General features: G+C 38.0%; 1 protein-coding gene across 2 annotated transcripts in view; it reads left to right on the top strand.

Moving 5' to 3' along the window:
* The first annotated feature begins 1,125 nt into the window (after window positions 1-1,125).
* LOC5566716 (putative uncharacterized zinc finger protein 814) overlaps window positions 1,126-21,885 on the top strand; it is a 46,727-nt gene continuing 25,967 nt past the window's right edge. Inside the window, exons 1-10 of one of the 2 annotated variants that reach the window (XM_021855645.1) lie at window positions 1,126-1,217; window positions 1,525-1,669; window positions 1,725-1,847; window positions 1,911-2,090; window positions 16,422-16,787; window positions 16,871-17,002; window positions 17,066-17,446; window positions 17,510-17,602; window positions 21,286-21,648; window positions 21,704-21,880. In XM_021855645.1, the coding sequence (XP_021711337.1) occupies window positions 1,574-1,669; window positions 1,725-1,847; window positions 1,911-2,090; window positions 16,422-16,787; window positions 16,871-17,002; window positions 17,066-17,446; window positions 17,510-17,602; window positions 21,286-21,648; window positions 21,704-21,880 (1,911 nt within the window). In that variant the 5' untranslated portion in view covers window positions 1,126-1,217; window positions 1,525-1,573. Of the gene's footprint in view, window positions 1,218-1,521; window positions 1,670-1,724; window positions 1,848-1,910; window positions 2,091-16,421; window positions 16,788-16,870; window positions 17,003-17,065; window positions 17,447-17,509; window positions 17,603-21,285; window positions 21,649-21,703; window positions 21,881-21,885 lie in introns of both variants that reach the window. The other variant, XM_001651075.2, reaches the window with a different exon arrangement.

Genomic DNA, 21,885 nt, shown 5'->3' with positions numbered 1-21,885 from the left:
TAGCATAATGAAATACAGAAAAAAAGGTTAAACTTGTTGTTGAAATTATTTCTTATTCAATTTGTTCGAAAATAATTCTTATAATATAAACATTTAAGTACAGTACCGCATACGGTTCAAATACCGTAACAAACCATATTTCAACAATTACTCATACATTACCCGTTTTCATTCCAATCATATAGGTCAACTATTCCATAGCTATTTCCAACACAGTGATTTGTGTGGAATAGTGGACAATATATCCATCATTTGGCAAACTGTTAACGAAAAATTTTGTTCGGAGAAATCGACGTTTTTAAATGGTTACATAACTTAACCGCCTATTCCCCATATTGTGATTTCCCCGATTACTGTTCACCAAATTGTAAAAACCGTTTTCGGTAGTGTCGGTTTATTGTTATTTTTGATGTTTAACGAAATTATTGATATATTGTTGCAAATTGTTGTGCACACTACGGGATACAGTACGAATATAGTTCTTGAATATGCGGGAAGTGGCGACTATCTTATTTTAATATGAAATTTTCTTATACAGTCGACGCTCCATAACTCGATATTGAAGGGACCATCGAGTTAAAGAACACAAAATCAGTGCAAATGCAATCCAAGGGTCCATCGAGGTGGCCATGAAAATAAACTTTTACTGTGGTTCTCTAATCGATATCGAGATACGAAATATCGAATAAGGGAGAGTTGACTGTAGTTAGCTGAAATTGATTTTTTTCAGTTTAAACATAATTGACCTCCATAAATTGCAATGTAATAAATCAAATAAGATAGTTTGTACAGAACCACACATGTTCTAAATCATAAATAAGAAAATCATCTAAATAATTCATTTTATTGAAAAAATGTTTTTGGACTTTTGCCGTGAAATTTTTAGTTCTGGCCCATAGTGGGCCGCTGAAAACAAAGTTGCTGGAGGCGGAAAAGTTGAAAGCTGCTTTGCAAGGAGTTGGTGTTTAACAATCGTCCTTTCTTCAATAGGCCTATTCAAATGACTTTTCAAATCAGCTGATCCGGAAGCTCTTTGACAGTTCTTCTATGAAAATGACAGGCCCGTGTTAGCACCGGTCCTCCACCGATGTAAACAAATGCATAGACGGACCTGTCACATGAAAAGGCCTATATATCAGTAATTTCGAACATTTATTGTGGTAACAATTGTTGTGTCTTGTAGTACAAGTAGATAGAGTGGATCTCAGCTTATCGAGGTAAGATGCAGAACCACTTGAGCACTTCCATGATTTACTTTGGCGTGGGGGGTTTTCTCGACCGAAAAATAATTACTAATTATGCTAATTATAATAACTGTCTGAAACTTTACAATAAGAAACGAATCTGTATGACGCATATTGTGATCAATTATGAGCTCTGAAGCTTTCATAAAACCCCACTGCCCAAGTTAATCAAAAGTATCAAGAATATTATCCGGCACTATGTGCCAGACTTTGATTTAATGGTGGAATTTGAGTACAATCCAATGGCACGTCTTGCCACTCCTATTCTATCGCCCAGCAGCCGGATTCCGGACCTTGTCGAAGGACATATCTCAGGGAAGGATTTGGACATGGAAGCTCAGGAACGAACGGTTTTCCGGTGTACCGTTTGCGATTGGTACTACCTGAGTGAGGAAGGATTGTGGAACCATGTACAGCTTCACGACGTGAGTAGATCGTCTTTCTAATTGATGTATCTCCTCAAATGAATTTTCATTGTAGATTCCCGACGAAAAGAGGAAAAGCCACTTCGAGGAATTGATAACTTCCAGTGTGCTGTATGAATGCGAACAATGCAATGATCAACGGCTTTATGAGGAAGATGGCTACAATCAGCACATTATCGTAATCCATGTTTTATTTCCAGAGCACTTGAATTGGGTATAAAAAACTATGTTTCATTTGTAGGAATATCATGATGAGCCGCCAACTGAGCAAGTGTCCATCAAATGTGAATGTACGGATTGCGGGGACATTTTTGCCAATCACGATCTGCTATTACAACACGTCGAAGAAGCCCACCGGATCATTGCTTGTAGAATATGTGCTGCGACTTTCAATGATGATATAGAACTGGATAATCATAAGGTAAGTTATTTGTTTTAACAAACAAAAGGGCCGGATGCGTCTCCCAGCAGGACTCTTTGGAGAACTCGGTTGACCTCCAATTTTTGGCACTTTCCACGAGCTTTTTTGTGATTATTTTAAACTTAACATGGATTTCTCTAAAAGAATACGCTGCCCACCGCAGCGTGAATAAACACAAATTGCTAACAACCATCATAACGCGACATTGCACCGGTCGTTGCTAAACACGTATGGGAAACAGCAACCTACCCTGTCGCTTAACAGTGCGTTTGTACATTTGGCAACGCTATTCAACCGATCCAACCGTTGCTATAGGGACCCAGATAGCCGTAGCGGTAAACGCGCAGCTATTCAGCAAGACCAAGCTGAGGGTCGTGGGTTCGAATCCCACCGGTCGAGGATCTTTTCGGGCTGTAAATTTTCTCGACTTCCCTGGGCATAGAGTATATTCGTACCTGCCACACGATATACACATGCAAAAATGGTCATTGGCATAGAAAGCTCTCAGTTAATAACTGTGGAAGTGCTCATAAGAACACTGAGAAGCAGGCTCTGTTCCAGTGGGGACGTAATGCCAGAAAAGAAGAAGAAGAACCGTTGCTATTTTTCAAAACAAAGTGACGTTCGTTTTGCAAGATGCGCATGTTTTGTTATGAGGATAATTTTTTAATATATTTAAACCTTTTCATATTTAATATTGTGTATCCGATAGAAATCAAGACCAACATTATTTTAAAATTATTGTTTTCTCAGGAGCTTCAGATGAACTTCATCTTCTAGAGTAACTCCATAAAGGAAATCTGAAGGAATTTCGGAGGGATGTAAAGTAACGAATTCCTGGAGAAATCCAGAGGAAATGTGGAGGTGGAGCTCTGAAGCAATACAAGGATAAACTTGTGAGAATTGCCCGGAGGAACTTTTGAGGATGTATTGGAGAACTCTGCAGGATAACTAGGGGAATTTTCGGAATAACTCTAGAAGGATTCAACATGGAGCTTCGGAGGATTTCCTAGGAATTACTGGAGCATTCCTGGAGAAACTCCGATTAAATTATTGGAGGAACTATCTCGAAATCCAAATAAAATCCCAAAGAAATTTTCGGAGGAGTTCCCAGTGTAGCTCGAAATGAATTGCCGGTAGAGCCGCCCAGAAATTACATCGGGACATTCTTTTCAAGAATTTCTCCGAAGATTTCTCCAAAGAACTCCTACGGTATTTTCTTCAGGAATTTCTCATGGGATTTTCCAATATCATTTCTCATTCCTCTTCATCCAGGAAATTTTTTCTGAGGATTTCGTCCAGAAATTCATAAAGAAATTCTTATTTGGATTTTTCTCCAGAAATTATTCGGGGATTTTTTACAGAGAATTTAACCATCTGTAGATTTGCAGCAGGAATTTTTTCCAGAAATATCCTTCAGGAATTCCTCCGGGGATTTCAAGGAATCCTCCAGGGATATCCCCCAACATTTACTCAGGGATTTTCTTCAGGAATCTCGAGGGATATTTTTCAGGCATTCATCCGGCGATTTGCTGGCAAGAATTTCTCCGAGGACTCGCTCCAGGTATGCCCGTCGGGTATATATTTCCTTCAGATATTTATCCGTGGATTTCGTCCAGAAATTCCTCTTGGGATTTTCTTAAGAAATTTCTTTGATGACGTGTCTCAAGATTTTTTCCGGGGGTTTCGTCCAGGAATTCCACCGGGGATTTTCTCCAGATATACCTCCGGAGATTTTTCAAGAACTCCGGTGATTTGGTTCAGGATTTTCTCTAGGATGATTTTCTTCATAAATACTTTCGGGGATTTTTTCAGAGAATTTTTCCGGAGATTTCCTCCGAGAATTTCCCTTGGGATTTAAACCAGGAATTCATTAGAGAATTCTCTCCTGGATTTTTTTTCTAGAATTTCTCCAGGGGTTTCGAGGATTCCTTCGGCGAATTCCCCAGGAACCCCTCCGCGAGTTTTCTCCAGGAATTTCCCAGGGGATTTTCAATAGCTATTACTCTGTGGATTTCGTCCAGAAATTTTTCGGGGAATTTAGTCTAGAAATTCTTTCGGAGATTTTCACCAAGAATTGTTCCGGGTATTTCAACAAGAACCTCCGAGAATTTCCTCCAGGAATTTTTCTGGAGATTTCGTCCAGGAATTCCTACGGCGATTTTCTCCAGAAATTCCTTCGAAGATTTTTTCATAGAATTTCTCTGGAGATTTCCCCAAGAATTCCTCAGGGAATTCACTCTAGGAATTTCTCCGAGAATTTCAAGGATTCTCTCAGGGGGTATTTCTAGACCTCCTTGGTAATTTTTTCCAGGAATTCAACAGGGGATTTCTATAGCAATTTCTTGAAAAAATCCTCCGGAGATTGTTTTATAGAATTCCTCTGGGGATTTACTCCAGGAATTTCTCCGAGAATATCAAATAGCAATTCCTTCGGGGATGTTCGTCAAGACCTCTATTGAGAATTTTCTCCAGGAATTCCCCAAGGGACTTCTAATAACTATTCCTACTGGATTTCGTCCAAAAATTCTTTTGTTGCTTTTCCTCCAGGAATTGCTTCGGGAATTTCCTCCAGAAGTACCTTCGGAGATTGGTCCAGGAATTCCCCTGAGCATTTCCTCCAGAAACTTCCCTGGCGATTTGCTCTAAGAATTACCAAGGGATTTCCAATAGTAATCCCTCAGGGGATTTCGTCCAGAACTTCCTCTGGGTATTTCACCCAAAAAAATCATAGAGAAATTTCTCCTGGGATTTTCTTCAGAAATTCTTTCTGGGATTTTTTTCAGAGAATTTTTCTGGAAATTTCGTGAGAAATTTGCAACAGGATTTTTTCCGAAATTTTTTTCCAGGAATTTCTTAGAGGATTTTCTTCAGACATGCCCCGGGGATTTCTTTCAAGAACTTTTCCGAGAATTCCCTCCAAGAAATAATCCGGGGATTTCTTTCGCAGATATTCTTCAAGAATACATCCGGGGAATTCTTTTGGAGCTCCACCAGGAATTCCTCCGAATTTCCTTCTTAGTTTCTTTAGGAATATCTCTAGAGTTCGTCAAGCAATTACCCCGGAGCTCTAGAAACGCCTCCAGAGTTCCTCCAGAAACAAATCTGGAGTTCCTCCATAGTTTTTTCTACGATTTCTTTTGGAGATTCTGTAGGATTTTGCCCAGAGTTCCTACAGGAATTCGGTGCTTCACCGTTCATTCCTCCTGAGCTACTTTGGAGTACTTTTGGATTTCCTTCTTAGCTCCTTTGGAATTGTTGCGTAGTTCTTTCTGGTATTCCTCAAGGAATTTTCCGGGTTTCCCCCATGAATTCCTCTGTAGGTGCTCTAACTATTCTTCCGGCGTTCCTTCAGAAATTTCTCCGGAGTTCTTCCTGAAGCTTTGAAGAAACTTCGAAGCATATGCTAGATAAAATCCAAAAGAATTGCTGAAAGAACTCCAGAGGAATTTCTGGAGCAAGTCAGGAGGAATCACCGGTGAAGCTCCGAAGGAACTCTAAAGAAATTCCTGTAGGAATTTTGGACATAACCCTAGAAAATCTCCAAAGGAAATCCTGGAGTAACTACGAAGCAATTCCTGGGAGAAACTCCGGATGTCCGGAAGCGTTTCTAGAGAATCACCGGAGTAATTGCTTGACGAACTCCCGAAGAAATTCCTGGAGAAACTAAAAAGAAAGTTCAAATTCCCACAGTTGGAAGGAAACTCCGGAGGAACTTTCTAGAAATACAAATGAATCGCTGGATGAATTTTTTGGAAGAAATCTAGGATAATTGCCGGTGGAATCCGGAGGACGTTCCGAGGAATTGCTGGATGATATCCAGAAGAAATTGCCGATAGAAATCCGTAATAATTTTTAGAGGAATTCTCAGAAGAAGTCTAGAGAAATTCCCGGAGAAATTTTCTGAGGAACTCTGGACAAACTCCCGGAGGGAATGTAGTGATTATTCGAAGCAACTTCAGAAGAATTCCATTTCAATGTTTTACTATGATGGTCCTCTCAATCAACTTTCCAAAGCATTTCTGTTCTATGAGTCGATGGGAATTTCAGTAATCGACTCATGGAGGTTTGCCTGTAGTTGAGGAACTCTGGAAATTCTGGAGATATTTCTAAAAAAATCAGGACGAATTATGTTGAAAATCCGAAGGAATTCCCGGTGAGCTCCAAAAAATTTCCCGAAGAGTCTTGAAAAAACAAATCTCGGATGATTTTTTAGGTGGCCACGTCCAAGGAGGAAATTCTTGGCTCCGGAGGCGGAAACCTTAAGAGGAGTTCTTGGGACCTAGTGTTGCTCAGACTCATTCCCCGAAAATAAACATTTCCGAACTTGCGAAGCCACGAACTACTACAACCATGCTCTATCCTCCTGAGATAGAAAAGCAGATGGTTATGCTTGAGTACTGCCACCAAAATCGATCAATTTTGATCCCAGGAGAGCCACAATTCAAAGTTTCGGTGAAATGAAATGAGGTGAGTGAGTGAGTGCGAATTATTTCACCGAAACTTGAATTGCGGCCCACCGAGATCGAAACTGTCGATCCCATGTGCAACACTCAAGCCAACCACCTCTCCCCTCCATCTCAGGAATACAACGCACAGTTATAACAGTTCATGGCTTCACAATTCGAATTTCGGGGAAATGAGTCTGGTCACACTGCTTGGGACATCCCCTGGAGGTTTTTTTTAAATCGCCGGATGAATCTGAAGAAAATTCCGGTTTATTCCTGGTGGAGCCAGATCCTATTCTTGCACATTTAATTCATTTTTCGGCCAGAGGGGTTTTTGTAAGCTACATAGCTTATATATTGGTCAAAATATGCATCGTACTGAGGCGCTTCTAATTGCAAAGTTTCAGACGATTCGGCCGAGAAAAACCCCCATGGCAAAGTGGTTCTGTACCCTACTTTTTGTCTAAATGTCCAAACAATGCGGAACAAATATTGACTTCGCAGCACTAAACCGTAATCGCACCTGCTCATGTGATGCGAAGTTTTCTAGATGCGAAGCTAATGTCAAAGTCGAAACAATGGGACGGCGGCTGTGACGACTTCGGGCGGCTTCCACAGATGTAAATAAGCGGCTAAATTGACCTCTTACACACTAAGTCATTATTGACGAACTTCAATGAAATGTTATGCAGCTTGTGAAATTAATATTTCTGACGTCGACATTTCACTGAAAACTGTTTTATTTTGATCAATTATGATGTGCATTACTCTAATTTGGCAAGGAGTATTGATAATCTTTGTGAAGTCTCATTTATGTTGCTGCATGTGGTGTTAGAAATCAAGAGAGTTTTTAGACTTTGTTCTGAGCAATTTTCTCTCACTGTGTAAATAAGTTCGCAGCTCCAAACAGAGCTGCGATCGCATTCTGGATTTAACCAAAAAATACAATACTTCACGTTATTGAGCTCTCGCCGAGCGGTGTCACGAACACATGCGTAAATTTGCTGGTTGAAAATACTGCCATTTGATTTTGCTGGGGACAGCTGATCATTGTTTATATTTTCCACCAGCAATTTTTAAGTAAGTTGGTGACATGTACCGTGTATTTACACGAACGCAGAAACCACTATGTCGTGCAAACACTGTACACTGAGAAAAATCTACACGTCAAGGTCGTGTGTTTTACTTATAGATTTGCGCAATGAGGAAAACCACATGATTTGAGTGTGGTAGCCATATGGATTTCATCATTGATTTCACGGTATAATAACATGTGTATCAACATTAGGTTGTCATGTGAAACAAACATGAATTTCCAAATATTAAATCATGAAAACCAACTGATTTGCTTATTGAATTCGAAATGTAGTAGCTTTAGATAGTCATGTGTGATAGAACATAAATGTCATGGGACTGAAAGAATAAATTTGGTAGAAAAACTTTTGGTCCCCAAAATATGGATCCGAGGCTCCTCTGCTTGTCGCAAGCTCTTTTGATTTTTTTTCAAACCCGTGAGCCAGCAACAAGCGGGGCGCCGCAAGTCCATAATTTGGGATAAGCATATTCTTTTTTTTTCGAAACTGAAAGCCAGGAAAATCTGTTAGTGGAATCCGATTTTTCTACTAAACTATACATTATAATCAAGGTAGAATTCTCGTATATCGGTCAAACTTCACTAATAAAAGAAAAATCGAATTCACAAATTTTCATCTAACACTTTCAGCTTCAAAATTTGCTTCTTCTCTCTGGAAGCATGATGATGACTGTCGTTCGACACGAGATCCAACCGCAATTCAGTTCACTATGCATCCCATGGGTTGATCACAAACAATTTAGAAGCTTTGAACATGGAAATCGATAGCATAGCTCATGGATTTTATCATAACAATCTCATTGCGCAAATCAATGAATCGACCAACTTGAACATGATGATTATGACACAAGATAACCATAAGCAAAACACACTGAATCCGTGTTGGAGTGATGATCTATGCGTCCATAGGTTGACACATACGAATCTGAAGAGAAAGCTTCGGGAACTTATGTGGAAAAAATATGGAATCCCTGTTGTCGGTTGATGAATCAATCCATGAAGCAAAACACAGGAATTTAATGTGTAACACACACGAAGTTTGCAAGAAAATCATAGCAAATCGATATGGACGTTCATGAATCGATCCATAATTTTAAACACACAGATCGAGCGTGTGGATTTTTATCAGTGTAGCTGTCAATAATGATAAACAGAAGCAAGAATAGCAACTAGGGTAACGGTCGTATTTTGGACCCCCTAAGGAAGTGATTTTAGTTTTGTGTCCCAATTAATTAATTGCACAGCGTAACCAAGTCAAAGAACATGCCAAAATGTAGAGAAAAACTTCCTCTACGAGATAAAAATGCCCAAACGGTCATGTAGGATCCAAAAAAAGACGAAAATAATTGAATTGTGAAGCACTGTTTTTAATTATTTTGGACACACCAATACATTTTGGACCCTCAAAGTATATATTTTGCACCCGCGGCATTTTTTTTATCGTTTGGCGACAAAGTCCATGACACTGGATGTATAATATGCTTACCTATAGTCTAATCAATCGATCGACAATGGAAAACCGAAGAAATTCTACGCTTTTTGTCCAGAATTTGAAAAAAGTTTTTTGTTTACATTTGAAAAATTTCTGACGGCTCCAATTTCTGTGTGTAACGTGTTTATAACGGTTGCATGGATGCAGCGATTAAATTAAATTAATTTCAAATAAAATAAACACATTTTCTTTGCACAAACGGTTGATGCAAGTGTGAATCCCAACTAACATTTAGTGCAAATGTAAACATTCTCTAGGCCCTCTTTATACGGCTTTATGCTGAGTAAAGGCGCTGTACATACGAACGAAAGCTTCTAAGCGATCCTTTACCAACAAATCTGGCGAATCTACTCAGCTACTTTTAAGCTGTGTTGGCAGCTCTTATTCATACGAGCATTGCTCTATCTCGACAGTTATACGACAAGTAGCTGTTGTAACATCTTCGGAAGGCGCTTTCTCAACCATTTCGCAACTGTTGAATAATTGTTATACAGCTTCGCTGTATTATCGATTAAATATTATTTTCAAGCTGTTTCACGCTTCCGGAATTCATATCATAAGTATCTGAATTTAATGTTCCCAACGTTACTGCCACCGCTTGGAATCAAACTCACGATCTCTGCATCCACAAGTCTCCACGCTGTTCTTGTTGCCACCACAGTCTATATCGAAAGGCAAAGAAAACACAACGTTTTGTTCTACATCGAAAACGGTTCACACAATATTTATAATGATCGTAAAAGATGCCATAGCCGCGCTTACACCACTTCATCAGGCTGTAAAAGGGTGCGAAACGTCAAACGCAATGTTTACATCCAACAAGCTGAGTAGATGCGCCACAAGTTGTTGTTTTACAGCATACTGCTGTATGCTCGCTGTATAACCACAGACAAACAGACGTAACACTTAGAACTAATCTCGATCAAAATCATAGTCACGAGGACATGTGCGGCCAATGCTAAAATTATTGTATTTGGCCCGACGGGCCAACAGATGGCGGTAGTGTGCAAACGTCAAACGCGAACAATAACGATGCGAGCGCTGCGGGTGGCGGATTGGCCACCTACCATATTTTTGAATCGACCGTTAAAAAGGTGGTCGATGGACAATGATGAGAGTGTGACGTCTGTTTGTCTGTGGTATAACTAACGACAAAGCGCTTCTTAAATATATATTGAGCAGCATAACAAATCATATTGTATAGAAGCAGCCGGATTGATGATGGCGAGTTTTATTCCACATCATTGGGTTGCTATCTTTTACGGTGCTGAGTTACAACTTAGTGAAAGCAGCAAAAGCGATAACTGACGAAATTTATTCAGCTAAGATTTGTAACTGCAAAACGTTTGCGTTACAGCTGTATTAACGCTAATCGTTCTATTTTTGACAGCTTTTATTTTTCGCTGCGTTCGCTGTTTCAATTCAAACTGTTATACAGCACAAAGCAAATAATCTTGGCTTATAGCGCTAAAATTGTTAGTTGGGGAATAGTCCTATCTTCCCAAATGGCATGCAAATTGAGTTGGTCTTTCGATTTGAACTGCGAAATTTGCAGGAAATGGCCAAAGGGGTCCAAAATATAATGGTTACCCTACCGGTGCGGAAACCAACCTTGATATCAACGATCGGTGCAGAAATGAAAGAATAGCTAAAATAGAACCGCTTTGCGTATTCATTTTATGCACGCATCTGTGAACGCACTGGTGGGCATCGTCTTAAGATTTTCATCGGGATTCTTGTGGAGATATCTAAAGGAGAGATCACAGCAAGCGGTGACCGCGAACAGACGTTTTTAAAAAAATCTTTCTGCTATTTTACTCGCGCATGTTAGTTTTTTATCCGACTGAAGTAAAAAGTTATGGGTGTAGCTAAAATCGTTAGCAAGATGTTTTTAGTGCAAAATTGTGTTCGAAACGTGGAGTGGTAAACCTGTTTTCGAAAGAGAAATGATGTCCGAAGCTTCGCTGTTCGTGGGAAAACAAATACCCTTTGTGGAACCGGAAACGTCGTCTTCCCCAACTGATATCCAGTTTTAGGATTTGGTGAGTTTGTTCCATATTATTATTCGGGATTCAGTTGCAATTTTAATTGCTACCACCGGAATGATTTGATTTTGATTGTTTTTTTTTGTGATGTGTATCGTCGGTTTACGGAATCAAGAGGTTTACGTCTATTCAATTCTGTTGCTTCTCCTATGGGGAGCAGAAGACGGAATTGTGTTCGGTTTCGTTTTATACGGAAATGAAAAAGCATCGCGTGTTTGATAGTGTTTGATCATTCGAATCGGGCGAAAGACGAAGTCAATGATCAGATTTGTTTCAATAAACTGCTTGCTGCAGCCATTGGGGAAAAAAAACTGGATAATCTGTATGAATTTCTGAAAAAAAAACCTTTAACAAAATCTCTAATAGGAAAGTGTATAGAAAATTATAAAGAAAAAGACTTGAGAAGTCGAGTCTAGTACACGGGTCTGTAAGAATTTGAATTGCAAACCAAATTTAGTTTACTCCTAGGACAGGACGTGACAGCTCAACTAAGACTGCCCCGTTGTGTTTCAGTCAGAGCATTTCCTCTTTTTTACGCATCAGTGAGGTATCATTGATGGCTCCTTTCCAAAAAATCATATGTTTTGTCAGTCCCAAAAGAATCAACACAAAGACACTTGACGCCATGTTGAATCAATGTTGGGTAGCTAATTATTGGCTTTTCACTCCCCCTGGTTTCAGTCGATGACCTTGACGATGCAAAAGCCAGTGCAACCAGTGTCCTTTTAAGCAAATCTTGTAAACCCACTCTAATATCAAGGCTCATAATTTGGTTGTTTCTAACACGTTTCATTCATTTAGCACAATAGAGGAGGCTAGCTTTTTAGCCAAGGTTTGCACATCAAACGCAAACAACAATACCAGAAGATTGGACTATGGAATAAAACGTACATTTTTCGATAAAAACGACCTGCGCTATTTTTGGATAGATCGTCTCTAGTTTAGTCAATTTGCCAAATTTCAGCTTTTTATTTTATCAAAAAGTCATATAAATAATTAAGTTTACGCAAAAAATTTGCTCCATTGCACCAGTAGTTGCCGTCGTGTTCCAGTAGTGGATCAACTGACGGATGCTGTTTCCTAAATAGGTATACCATCAGTGCACCAGTATCCGCTCATGTCCCTATTTCCGCTCACTAGTGAAAAAAAATGGTTTTTCATGTCAAAAATCAATATTTTTCGCGCAGATATATTCTAGCAATATTAACAACTTTAAAATGAAGTCATCTGACATTATTTTCATTTGATAAAATAATTCTTTATATTGAAAACACAAGACCTCGTAGCTTACTAGGTATTTTTGTGTGTTCCAATAACCGCTCATGCAAACAATTTTAGTTTAAAGCCTTCTTTATAGCAGTAGTAGCTATGGTTCAACCATAAAAAATATCAGGATAAAAATAGTATTGATCGATACAATAGTTATTTTATAATGAACGTTTGAACACATAACTTCCCTTAAGTGAGTAGAATCTGGTGCACTGATGGTATAAAAATTAAGATACGTCCCAGAGATGATCTTTATGCTTCATTCGAATGATTTCAGTTGATGCTCCGAGGGAAAAATATTAAATGTATGTTAAAATCAGCTACCGTAAAATGGGGTGTTAAGGACTCGTGGGGTTTTAAGGGATTGAACTTCTCAATCAAGTTCGACAAATCACAGAAACCTCGAAAATCGATATATAAGTCATCTGAAATGCTCGATTTGTTCAGAGGATTGTGAACTGCATTATGTAATAGGAGCTGTCTATTAATATGAAGTATTGTGGTTTCTAGAAATTGAAAACCTTTCAAAACATTTTTGTTCGAATTTTATGGGCTAAATACATTTATCTATAAAACCATGAAATATATTTGAGAAAAATTCGCGAGTAAGGTAGAAGATAAGGAAATTTAATTGAGATCATAGTACATACAAAAACTTCATAAAATTATGTCTAGGTTTCAATTTTTAGAAACTTTTATGAAAAAAAGTCTCGTTTTGAAAATAAGTGAGGTGTTAGGGAATTATCTATTCTAACTTTTCTAAGTAACTAAACTCATTAAATTTATGCCGTAATATATTTCAATATAGTTTTGAGTTGTTCCGTCAAGTTGAACTACAATGTAAAGTTAAGGGATCTATTTAGTAAGTCACTAAATATCTCCAAAAATGACTTATTTCAAAATTTGGTAAAATTGGTAGAAAAATCTAAATAAAAACTGATTAATGTGAATATGGTTTTTTATGATAATATTTTCAAAAGTTGTTCCATCGCATTGGAGAAAAGTTTGCATATAGGAATGATTATCTTATTTGAAATGGTTTTGGAGTTATTAATTCTTTTAAGTTTTGAGATTTATTGGCGTAATTTCGGTCCACGGGTTACATTAATAAACAATCGTTTTGATTGAAGCCGACATTTCGAGCATTTATTTGCTCATCTTCAGGGCAAACTACAATTCACAAAAATATATACTATTTGTCTGGTCAAGTCCGAAACATTAATTAATACTACTTACATCATTGATTTGTTTTTAAGTCAAGTGGGTTTGGACAAACATTGATTGAATTTGAATTGAACACTGCAATTACAGATAAATTTTGGACATAATAACTTAACTCACATAATTTTAATTTGAACGGAGCACAAACTTACACAGCTTTTACCCGAGCACATCTAAACAGGTTTGACCTAAATTACGCAAATAAATCTCAAAATCAGTCTAGACGGTCGATATTCCATCAAATTCTTTTAAGTATTACCTAGGTCCTAGATAAACAATCATAATATAAGGTTATTTCCGAGCTTTTTTTTTTGAAAATATATAGTGTGCGGTATAATGTGAGCGATTTCGCTCTGTATTGGAAACTGGGTGTTACATGCAAATCCGTTATTTTGTGTGGTGCTTTATTTGAAAGGCAAATTGGACACTTACCCTATTCACACTTAAAGTTGTTGAAATTATCCATCTTTTGACAAGTCATGACAAGATTGCTCTGCACTGTTCTAGAATACGAATACTGCATATAAGTATAAAAATCTTTTCAAGACAATTGTGTGATGCACTGATAGCTTGCTTGAAAATAGAATCAATATGTATGAGAGATTTAGCAGTTAAAATAAAATGATTAGCGTTTTCAGGAGTTCCAACTTGAATTATATTGAAGTAATATTGTTGTCAGTAATAGTAGGCGTGCAGAACTAGAATGTAAGAACATTAAACATAGTATGCATTGAATTATGTAAAATAAAAATTTTCATTCCACTCTCAAACGTCAACCAAACTAGAAGTTATTTTCTACGGCTCTTTATAACAAATATCATCTTTAGATTTAACAAGACCTTTAGAGTTGAAGGGACACATCAACGATGTTGACCAAAATATTTTTTTTTTTGCTGTTGGCAAAATATTGTTTTATATACAAAGCTCAAATTCCTTAACACCCCATTTTGCATTTTCGTCAAAAAACACACATTTTTATGCTTATCTCAGAAATCTGCCATATGATCGTCTTCATTGTAATTGGCTTTTGATATAAATGCCGGGAGAATGGTAGGACTGTATTTTGTTCAATTATTGGCATACTAGAAGTTGCTCGAATTTAAAGTGGAATTTTTTTTGCATCCCTCAATACCCCATTTTACGGTATTTTGTTTAAAATTTCTTGTATCAATTTAGCGCAACTACTGGAACACGTGTACCAATAACACTGCGGAACACGTTTTTGCCTCAAGTACCAAAATACTGTTATTAACTAAATTAAGAGTTGCTGAGTCCATTGCCGTTTTCAGAAATATCATAGCACGTCTAGTTTTCGAGATATTGACTGTTGAAAATGCAAAATTTGACTGTTTCATCCAACTTGCATGCAAGTTTGCCAGCTTGTACGGCAATTTATTTGCTTAATTTGCTACATAACTCAAACTTCATGTATAAAACAATAATTATCAACAAAGTTCATAATATTTTCGATGGTAAAATGTTATTTTTGGTGGTTCAGAAAAGTGTTGTATTTTGCCATATAAGAGAAACGAAGAAGTTTATATGAAGACTGCAAGCTTGTTGAAAAAAATCGATTTAAACTAAATTGTATCATGAAATTTCAACTAAATTGTATCTAAATTGAAAGTTCAAGTCCTATTTAGAATGTTTGGTAGATTATATTACAGAAAAGTTTCATAAATCATACCTTAAATTTCATGTAAACATCAATAAAACCAGTGTTTTATACAACTTTGGCGACCTGTAGCTAAAAATTGTGATGTGCTGGAACATTTCTGAGAACGGCATCTGATTTAGCGACCCAAAATCTACTAGAGACACATTATTTGATCCTCAAGACACGCAAAAATGTCATTTTTGTTACGCTGTGTAATGGCTCAAGCGAATTTATGCTCAAAAAATAATTTTATTATTCTTTTTTATATTCTTATTATACAGTAGAGGTTGAAATCTTCCTGTTGACGCCAAAAGATCTCTGTAGTCCACTATCGGCACCGGCACCTTAGTTATACAATTGAAGCACCAAGTAGAATGTATGAATTTTCTGATAAACTAATAATTTTATTCCAACACCTTTCTGTTTATGTTGAGTTCGTCGACAAATAAAAAAAATCATCTGTGTCGATCCATGATCGGTAATGTTTCCCAAGTTGTAACAAGATTGATAAATAACAGTAGCCAACGAGAGCTCAAGAGAGAGAGAGAGAGAGAGAGAGAGAGAGAGAGAGAGAGAGAGAGAGAGAGAGAGAGAAAGAGAGCAATGAGAAAACCCCTTTCTGTCGCCTATTTCAGGAGTAGGCGGGGCACTAGGGTGTCCCAAAATTTAATGTGGTCAAAAAAATTGGGGACTCAACCGTCAAATGGTAGTTGAGGATGTTGAAATCATACTTTTGCATGAAGGGAACTCTGAGAAATGACGTTTACAGGTTGCCCTTGAGATTTTTGAAAAATGTCCTATCTTCAATCCCTGATTTAGTTACAACTATCATCCATTTCCCCCCTGATCAGCAGCCATGCCCACTTCGGTCTTCTGCAGATCACGATCCAAAAGGCTTCATTCAACGTCCTGACATTCTATGTACATACCAATTTTCCTTTTATAGTGCCGAACACTCTTTCAGTTTTAATGCTAATGTCTCTGCCCTCAACCATGTACTTAGTCTCGATAAATTGTATGGCCAAATAAAAAAAAATCTTTCTTATTCGAAATCCAGTTGTGTTAGGTGACGAATGATCTTGATTTCGTCCTATTTTTCTCCACAGAGCACCCATCATTTGGAGAAGAGTTATTCCTGCCCATACTGCTTGGAGACGACACCCGATGTAAATACATACAAAAATCATGCAGATTTCTGTTCAAAGCAACAATACTCGTGTGAAATATGTAATATCGAATTTGCGAGCTTAATATTCCTGGAAAAACACAACAGCCAAGTCCACCCCGAGTATATTAGCCAGCCTGAAGATGTTGTGGAAGATAGCAATAATGGTGAAATTATTATCGATAATATTGTACCAGCCAATGATGAAATCAAAATGGAAATTTCTGTGGAGGAACCAACGTTACAACCGGTGTCTCATGATCAGGCTCACGATGATATGCTTTTAGTTGTTTCCGATGCTCATGAGGTGAGTATTGTTTAGGTTAAACCGCAGAAATTGCATCTAATCAAAAATATGCTTGGACTGATAATACTAATATTTCTGACAAGGATAATGGTGAACCTCATGTAACGGTTGATAAAAAAGAATATCGTCGTTATAATGTGGGAAATAGAACCGTCTTTGAGTGTCTGATCTGTAATGCAACGTTCGATAAGATTAATGCCTACCGGTGGCATAAGGTTCGTTCGGTTACCATTGATTACAAGTTCAGTTCAGTCATTGAACGCCATTTCTCATTCCAGATTAAAACCCACATCGGAAAGACACTTATTTGTCCACATTGCGGAAAGTCACTGTGGAAGCTAAATGATTTCCAGAATCACGTAGCCAAGTGTGCCATCAAAAAGTTTCCCTGTGAGTTCTGCAGTCGTAGGTTTCCTACAAAAGAGGCTGTGGAAGTTCATATAAAAGAACGCCACAAGTTACAAGTACAGCAAATGATTGGATTGCCCATGGTCACGATGCCCAATGTAGACTGCAAATGTGAATGTACAGTTTGTGGTGATATTTCTGAGAATAGGGAGCTGCATTTCGGACACATGAAAGCTAACCATGGCCATAAAGTTATGTGTGATTTTTGTACTTTGACCTTTACTGACGATGACGAGCTGGCGAGTCATACGGTATGTAAGATGGAAAATCCAGCAGCATAACTAAAGTAATTAAATCTGCTTTAATTTTTCCAGAAATCCGACCACAATCAGGCTAGTCAAAAGTGTTACGAATGTACACTTTGTGGGATCATGTTTAGCAGTCAACAACGTTATAACATGCATAAGGTTGGTTTAGTAATTACACTTAGCAAAACTTATATAGTACCCCCCTGTTTTTTCAGTGCAATTCGGGTCGCCGGAGAGTTTTAGCGTTTTCATGCCCCCATTTATAATAAAATCTAAATAGGACAAACAAAACGAACTCTAGAAATTAGATTAAAGGAACATATTTCTGAAGTTGAAAAGCGGGCAAGGAAATAGAAATGGTATTATCGTATCGAGATGGAATGTGCCGGGATAAGGATGGGATCATCTTGACGGACGGACGCGAGATGATCGTGTTACATCTTACTTGCGCACCCCTAGGGGCCCATTCACAAATTTCATAACGCTGAAGGGGTTGGGTGGGTGTCCTCAAAATGTTACAGCCCATACGAAATTAGAAAAAATACTCATACAAAATGTGTTATGAGAGGGGGTGGATGGGTATCAAAAATGGTCATTTTTAGCGTTATGAAATTTGTGAATAAACCCTAGCGCAATCGTTATAAAAGTGTCGAGTAAAATTTAGTTTTCGCGTGCGTGTGGTGAATTATTCTGATATTTGAATTTGGTTGGCCATCCTCCATGTTTGCAGCAGAAAATAGCAGAAACTTGCCGGGAGCCTTTGAGGATAGAGGCAGAGAACGCATCCGGAGGTAATTTGCATCCACTATTTGGCGATGGCCGTTATCAGCCAGCGGCGTAAGTCAGCCAGCTAGCAAATCGTTTAGTAGCAGCACAGTTCGGCAATCTCAAGAACGAAACTAATCCAAGGAGAATTCCTCAACACAAGTTCAAGGGAACTGGTTCATTGGCAGCTTAAAGCGTAGCGGAATCTCGTGAAATTTTCGACCGTAATTTGCGTAGCAAAATCAGTAAAGTAGGATATGCGTTGGAAACGTGGACACAATTGCCCACAGGACGCAGATCAGAGTATGTAAAAAGTCAACAACCTGACAAAGGCCCAACATCATGATCATGAGAGAGCAACCAAGTGACATAATGCAAGACGACCAGATGATTACCTCCGGTGATGGGCCGCTCAATGGCGAGGAAGAGATACAGGCTCCGAAAGAAAGCAGAAACAGAAGAATTCAGGAGTCTGACTCGAATCAGGTGGAGATTCGGAGGTCTAAACGACCGAGAAATGTGAATCGTATAATTATAACTAATTGCATTTTTTTTCGGATTATCTTCTGTAGAATTAGTTCTCCCTGGGCTTGGGATTATATTTTCCAGGGAGCGATGAATTTTGATAATTGATCGCTGTTGTTAGTAGTTTTGATTAGATGTTGGGTAAATTTCAAAGCAATGGCAACCTTTTTATTACAAAATTTAGATTTTATCTTCTGACCTAAAGATTCTGGTTAAACTACTGTACTATGCAGTTGGGCTGCACTACGCTATCACTCATCAAAATTACTTTCACTTCGGGAAAATATAATTTCAAACTGGCGAGAAGATTACAGACTGAGGGTGGGTTAGGAGCACAATCAGACCCTTGAATGTGCAATGTGGGGTAGTAATTGGGAATGCCATTGACGGTCTGTAATCTTCTACGAGGTTTTCGAAAACCAACAGGGCGCGTGCACCGGGTTGCGGATAGGAGCAAAGGGAGATCAATAGCATCTATCTAAAATAATAGAGCAAAAAGCCGTTCCATGATTAGGTAATGTTAAGCGATCTTCTATGGTGTTCTAGTACTATAAAATTCTTCACTCACTGGGAATTCTGGCCTTGATAATATCAATAGTGATAAAAACATAAAATAATACCTAATACTTAATAAGCACAATGTAGCTTTAATGTAGTAATAAATGAAACAAAATCAATTTTCTATACTTGACAAGGTTTTGAAGACAATCAATGAGTGAAAGAACTACCTATTAGAAAAGCCACATCAGCTAAGTCTATACATATACAAATGTTGGTCATAGGGTCATGGCGAGCATTCGATATGTATGTCTATGACTGATTCTGATCTAATAGGGGCACTAGAAGACCACGCGGACAATTTCGAAACAAATTATTTTTATACATCGATCTTACGTTCCGAAAGGCTCAGCTATGCTGCAAAGTAATTTTATAAGTTATTCATTACTGCTGTTTAATTGTTTATAATTCTAACAAAACTACATAATTAACTCATTACTAATCACTGTTCCTATATTCTCTTTTTCTCTCCTTCTTATCTGTTGCATGATTATGAGCATCACTAATATAATGCATGAGCATGCACAATAAGAATAATTTCAGGATTGAAAGCAGTACATGGATACCTGGATAGAATAGCTTCGAAAAGGGCGCTCAAAATATAATATTTCTGGTCAGGGAAGTATTTCATCAAGGGTATGTAAAATTTTTCCATTATTAACACCTAGATCACATAAACAAATGAACTAATATCAAATATTTTTTGAATATTTTTATATAAATCAGCATCGTCAATCAGTGTAAAAACAGATAAAGTTTGTAAAGTTATCAACATCGATTAAATTGCGCTCTGTATAGTAATGTTCATTCAGTATCAAAATCTCCTAAAGCGTCGCATTGTGCCATCAGCAGCCCTTAGCATCACTCTCATATTGTTATTATTTTGTTGTTTATAAAATTTCTAGAAAGCGATCAGCATATACTTTCTTACTTGTACAATGGCCGATCTATTTGGAATTTTAATAAGTCAAATCAAACTTCAAAACTCAAATTAAATTGCTTTCAGCACATTTACATTTTGCAGCATTAATCGCATTACTGTGTCAAGTCTTCTCCATTCCCTATACCCTACCCCAACCCTTCTTATCCTTTCCGATGGTGTTCAAGTGGTCCGCATAGACTATTACGGCCATTACCTATCCCTTACCCCGGCTTTGGACTGACTTGCGCTCTCATTGCCCCACCAAACGCTGCAAAATGAAAATGAAAATGAAATTATCTTCTGTAGAATTAGTTCTGAATTCAAGATGGTTTTTTGTACAGTTACTCAATGTGAGTTTATTTTCACCTTCGAATTGTAGTTTAAACTTTATACAAGAGGAAGAATTGTTACATCCTACTTGCGAACGACTAGCGCAATCGAAACGTCATTTGACGTTCTACTTCGTAAGACGAACTTATTATGTAGCCGAAAGGCTCAAACGAATCACACATATATGAGACAGTTAGTGTTATTTGAAACCTCAACCTAAACGGCTGTTCTATCTTTAAGATCACGGTTCTCTTATAGTTAGTTCTCAGCTGTTAATAGTTCTGCTCAGTCAGTCCACTTCGGTAGTGCCCAGTCATTGAAGTTATAGAAATCAAAAGGTGAAAGCAGCACTACGACTATCTCGGGGATGGGATTCGATCCCAGGTCCTCGGCGTAAAAGGCGAGTGTTTTAACCACTACACCAGGTCCAAATGCCAAATCGGTATCGGAGCCAAACGCATCAATCTCCGAAGGCTCCGAAGCCTAACTCATCAAGATGGGCCCAGAATGCATCCCAATGTGATTTCTGATACTCTCAAGTGGTATTTTATGTAATTGCAAAAAGCGTTGTACACAACTGTTTTGCAGAACTCGATTTTTACAGCACGCGTAGTAAATATCCAACTCGGCAAGTCTCGTTGCGTAAACTACTATTATGTAACAGTGGAAAAACAGGATAGTACTATTTTGATTTATCTGGGTGTATGTCCATGCATGTTCAATAACTAATGCTCAATTTCAGCAAGTAATTCACCAAAGGATACAACACAAATGTTCCAAATGTTTGCGACAGTTTTACAAAACACATACATTTTTGGAACACAAGGCGCAATGCGTTGGTAGGATACTTTGCTGCAAATTCTGTGATGCAAAATTCTCAACTGACAAAGCATTGAGAAAACACCTTCAAAGGAATCACAAAGTTGTCGAGCAGGCATCAGAGCCAAACATAATTCAATCCATCAAAAGCGAGTGCCCGATTTGCGGGGAAGTGTTTGGTGATGGGTTTCAGCTTTCCAAACACGTACAAGAAAGCCATCAGAAGACTGTATGTACGATTTGCTTCGAAACGTTCGATAATGATGATGAACTTTTTAGCCATAAGGTATGTATGAATGCTTCGGTTGCAAGAAATGGTATCTTATCTCTTATTATTTCAGCTTACATCTCACCAAGAGCCAGCGCCCGACACGTTTGAGTGTCCTCATTGTGCCAAACACTTTCGCTCATCTGCCTTACTCAATAGCCATCAGGAATCGTGCGGCTCTCGATGTTTGCGAGAGTGTAATATTTGCCATAAGAAATATGTTAAACTTAGTCGGCTTATAGAACATACGGTTGG

The sequence above is a fragment of the Aedes aegypti genome, chromosome 3 (genome assembly GCF_002204515.2).
Source record: "Aedes aegypti strain LVP_AGWG chromosome 3, AaegL5.0 Primary Assembly, whole genome shotgun sequence".
Classification (NCBI taxonomy): Eukaryota; Metazoa; Arthropoda; class Insecta; order Diptera; family Culicidae; genus Aedes; species Aedes aegypti.
This window is presented reverse-complemented; position numbering and strand designations above follow the sequence as displayed.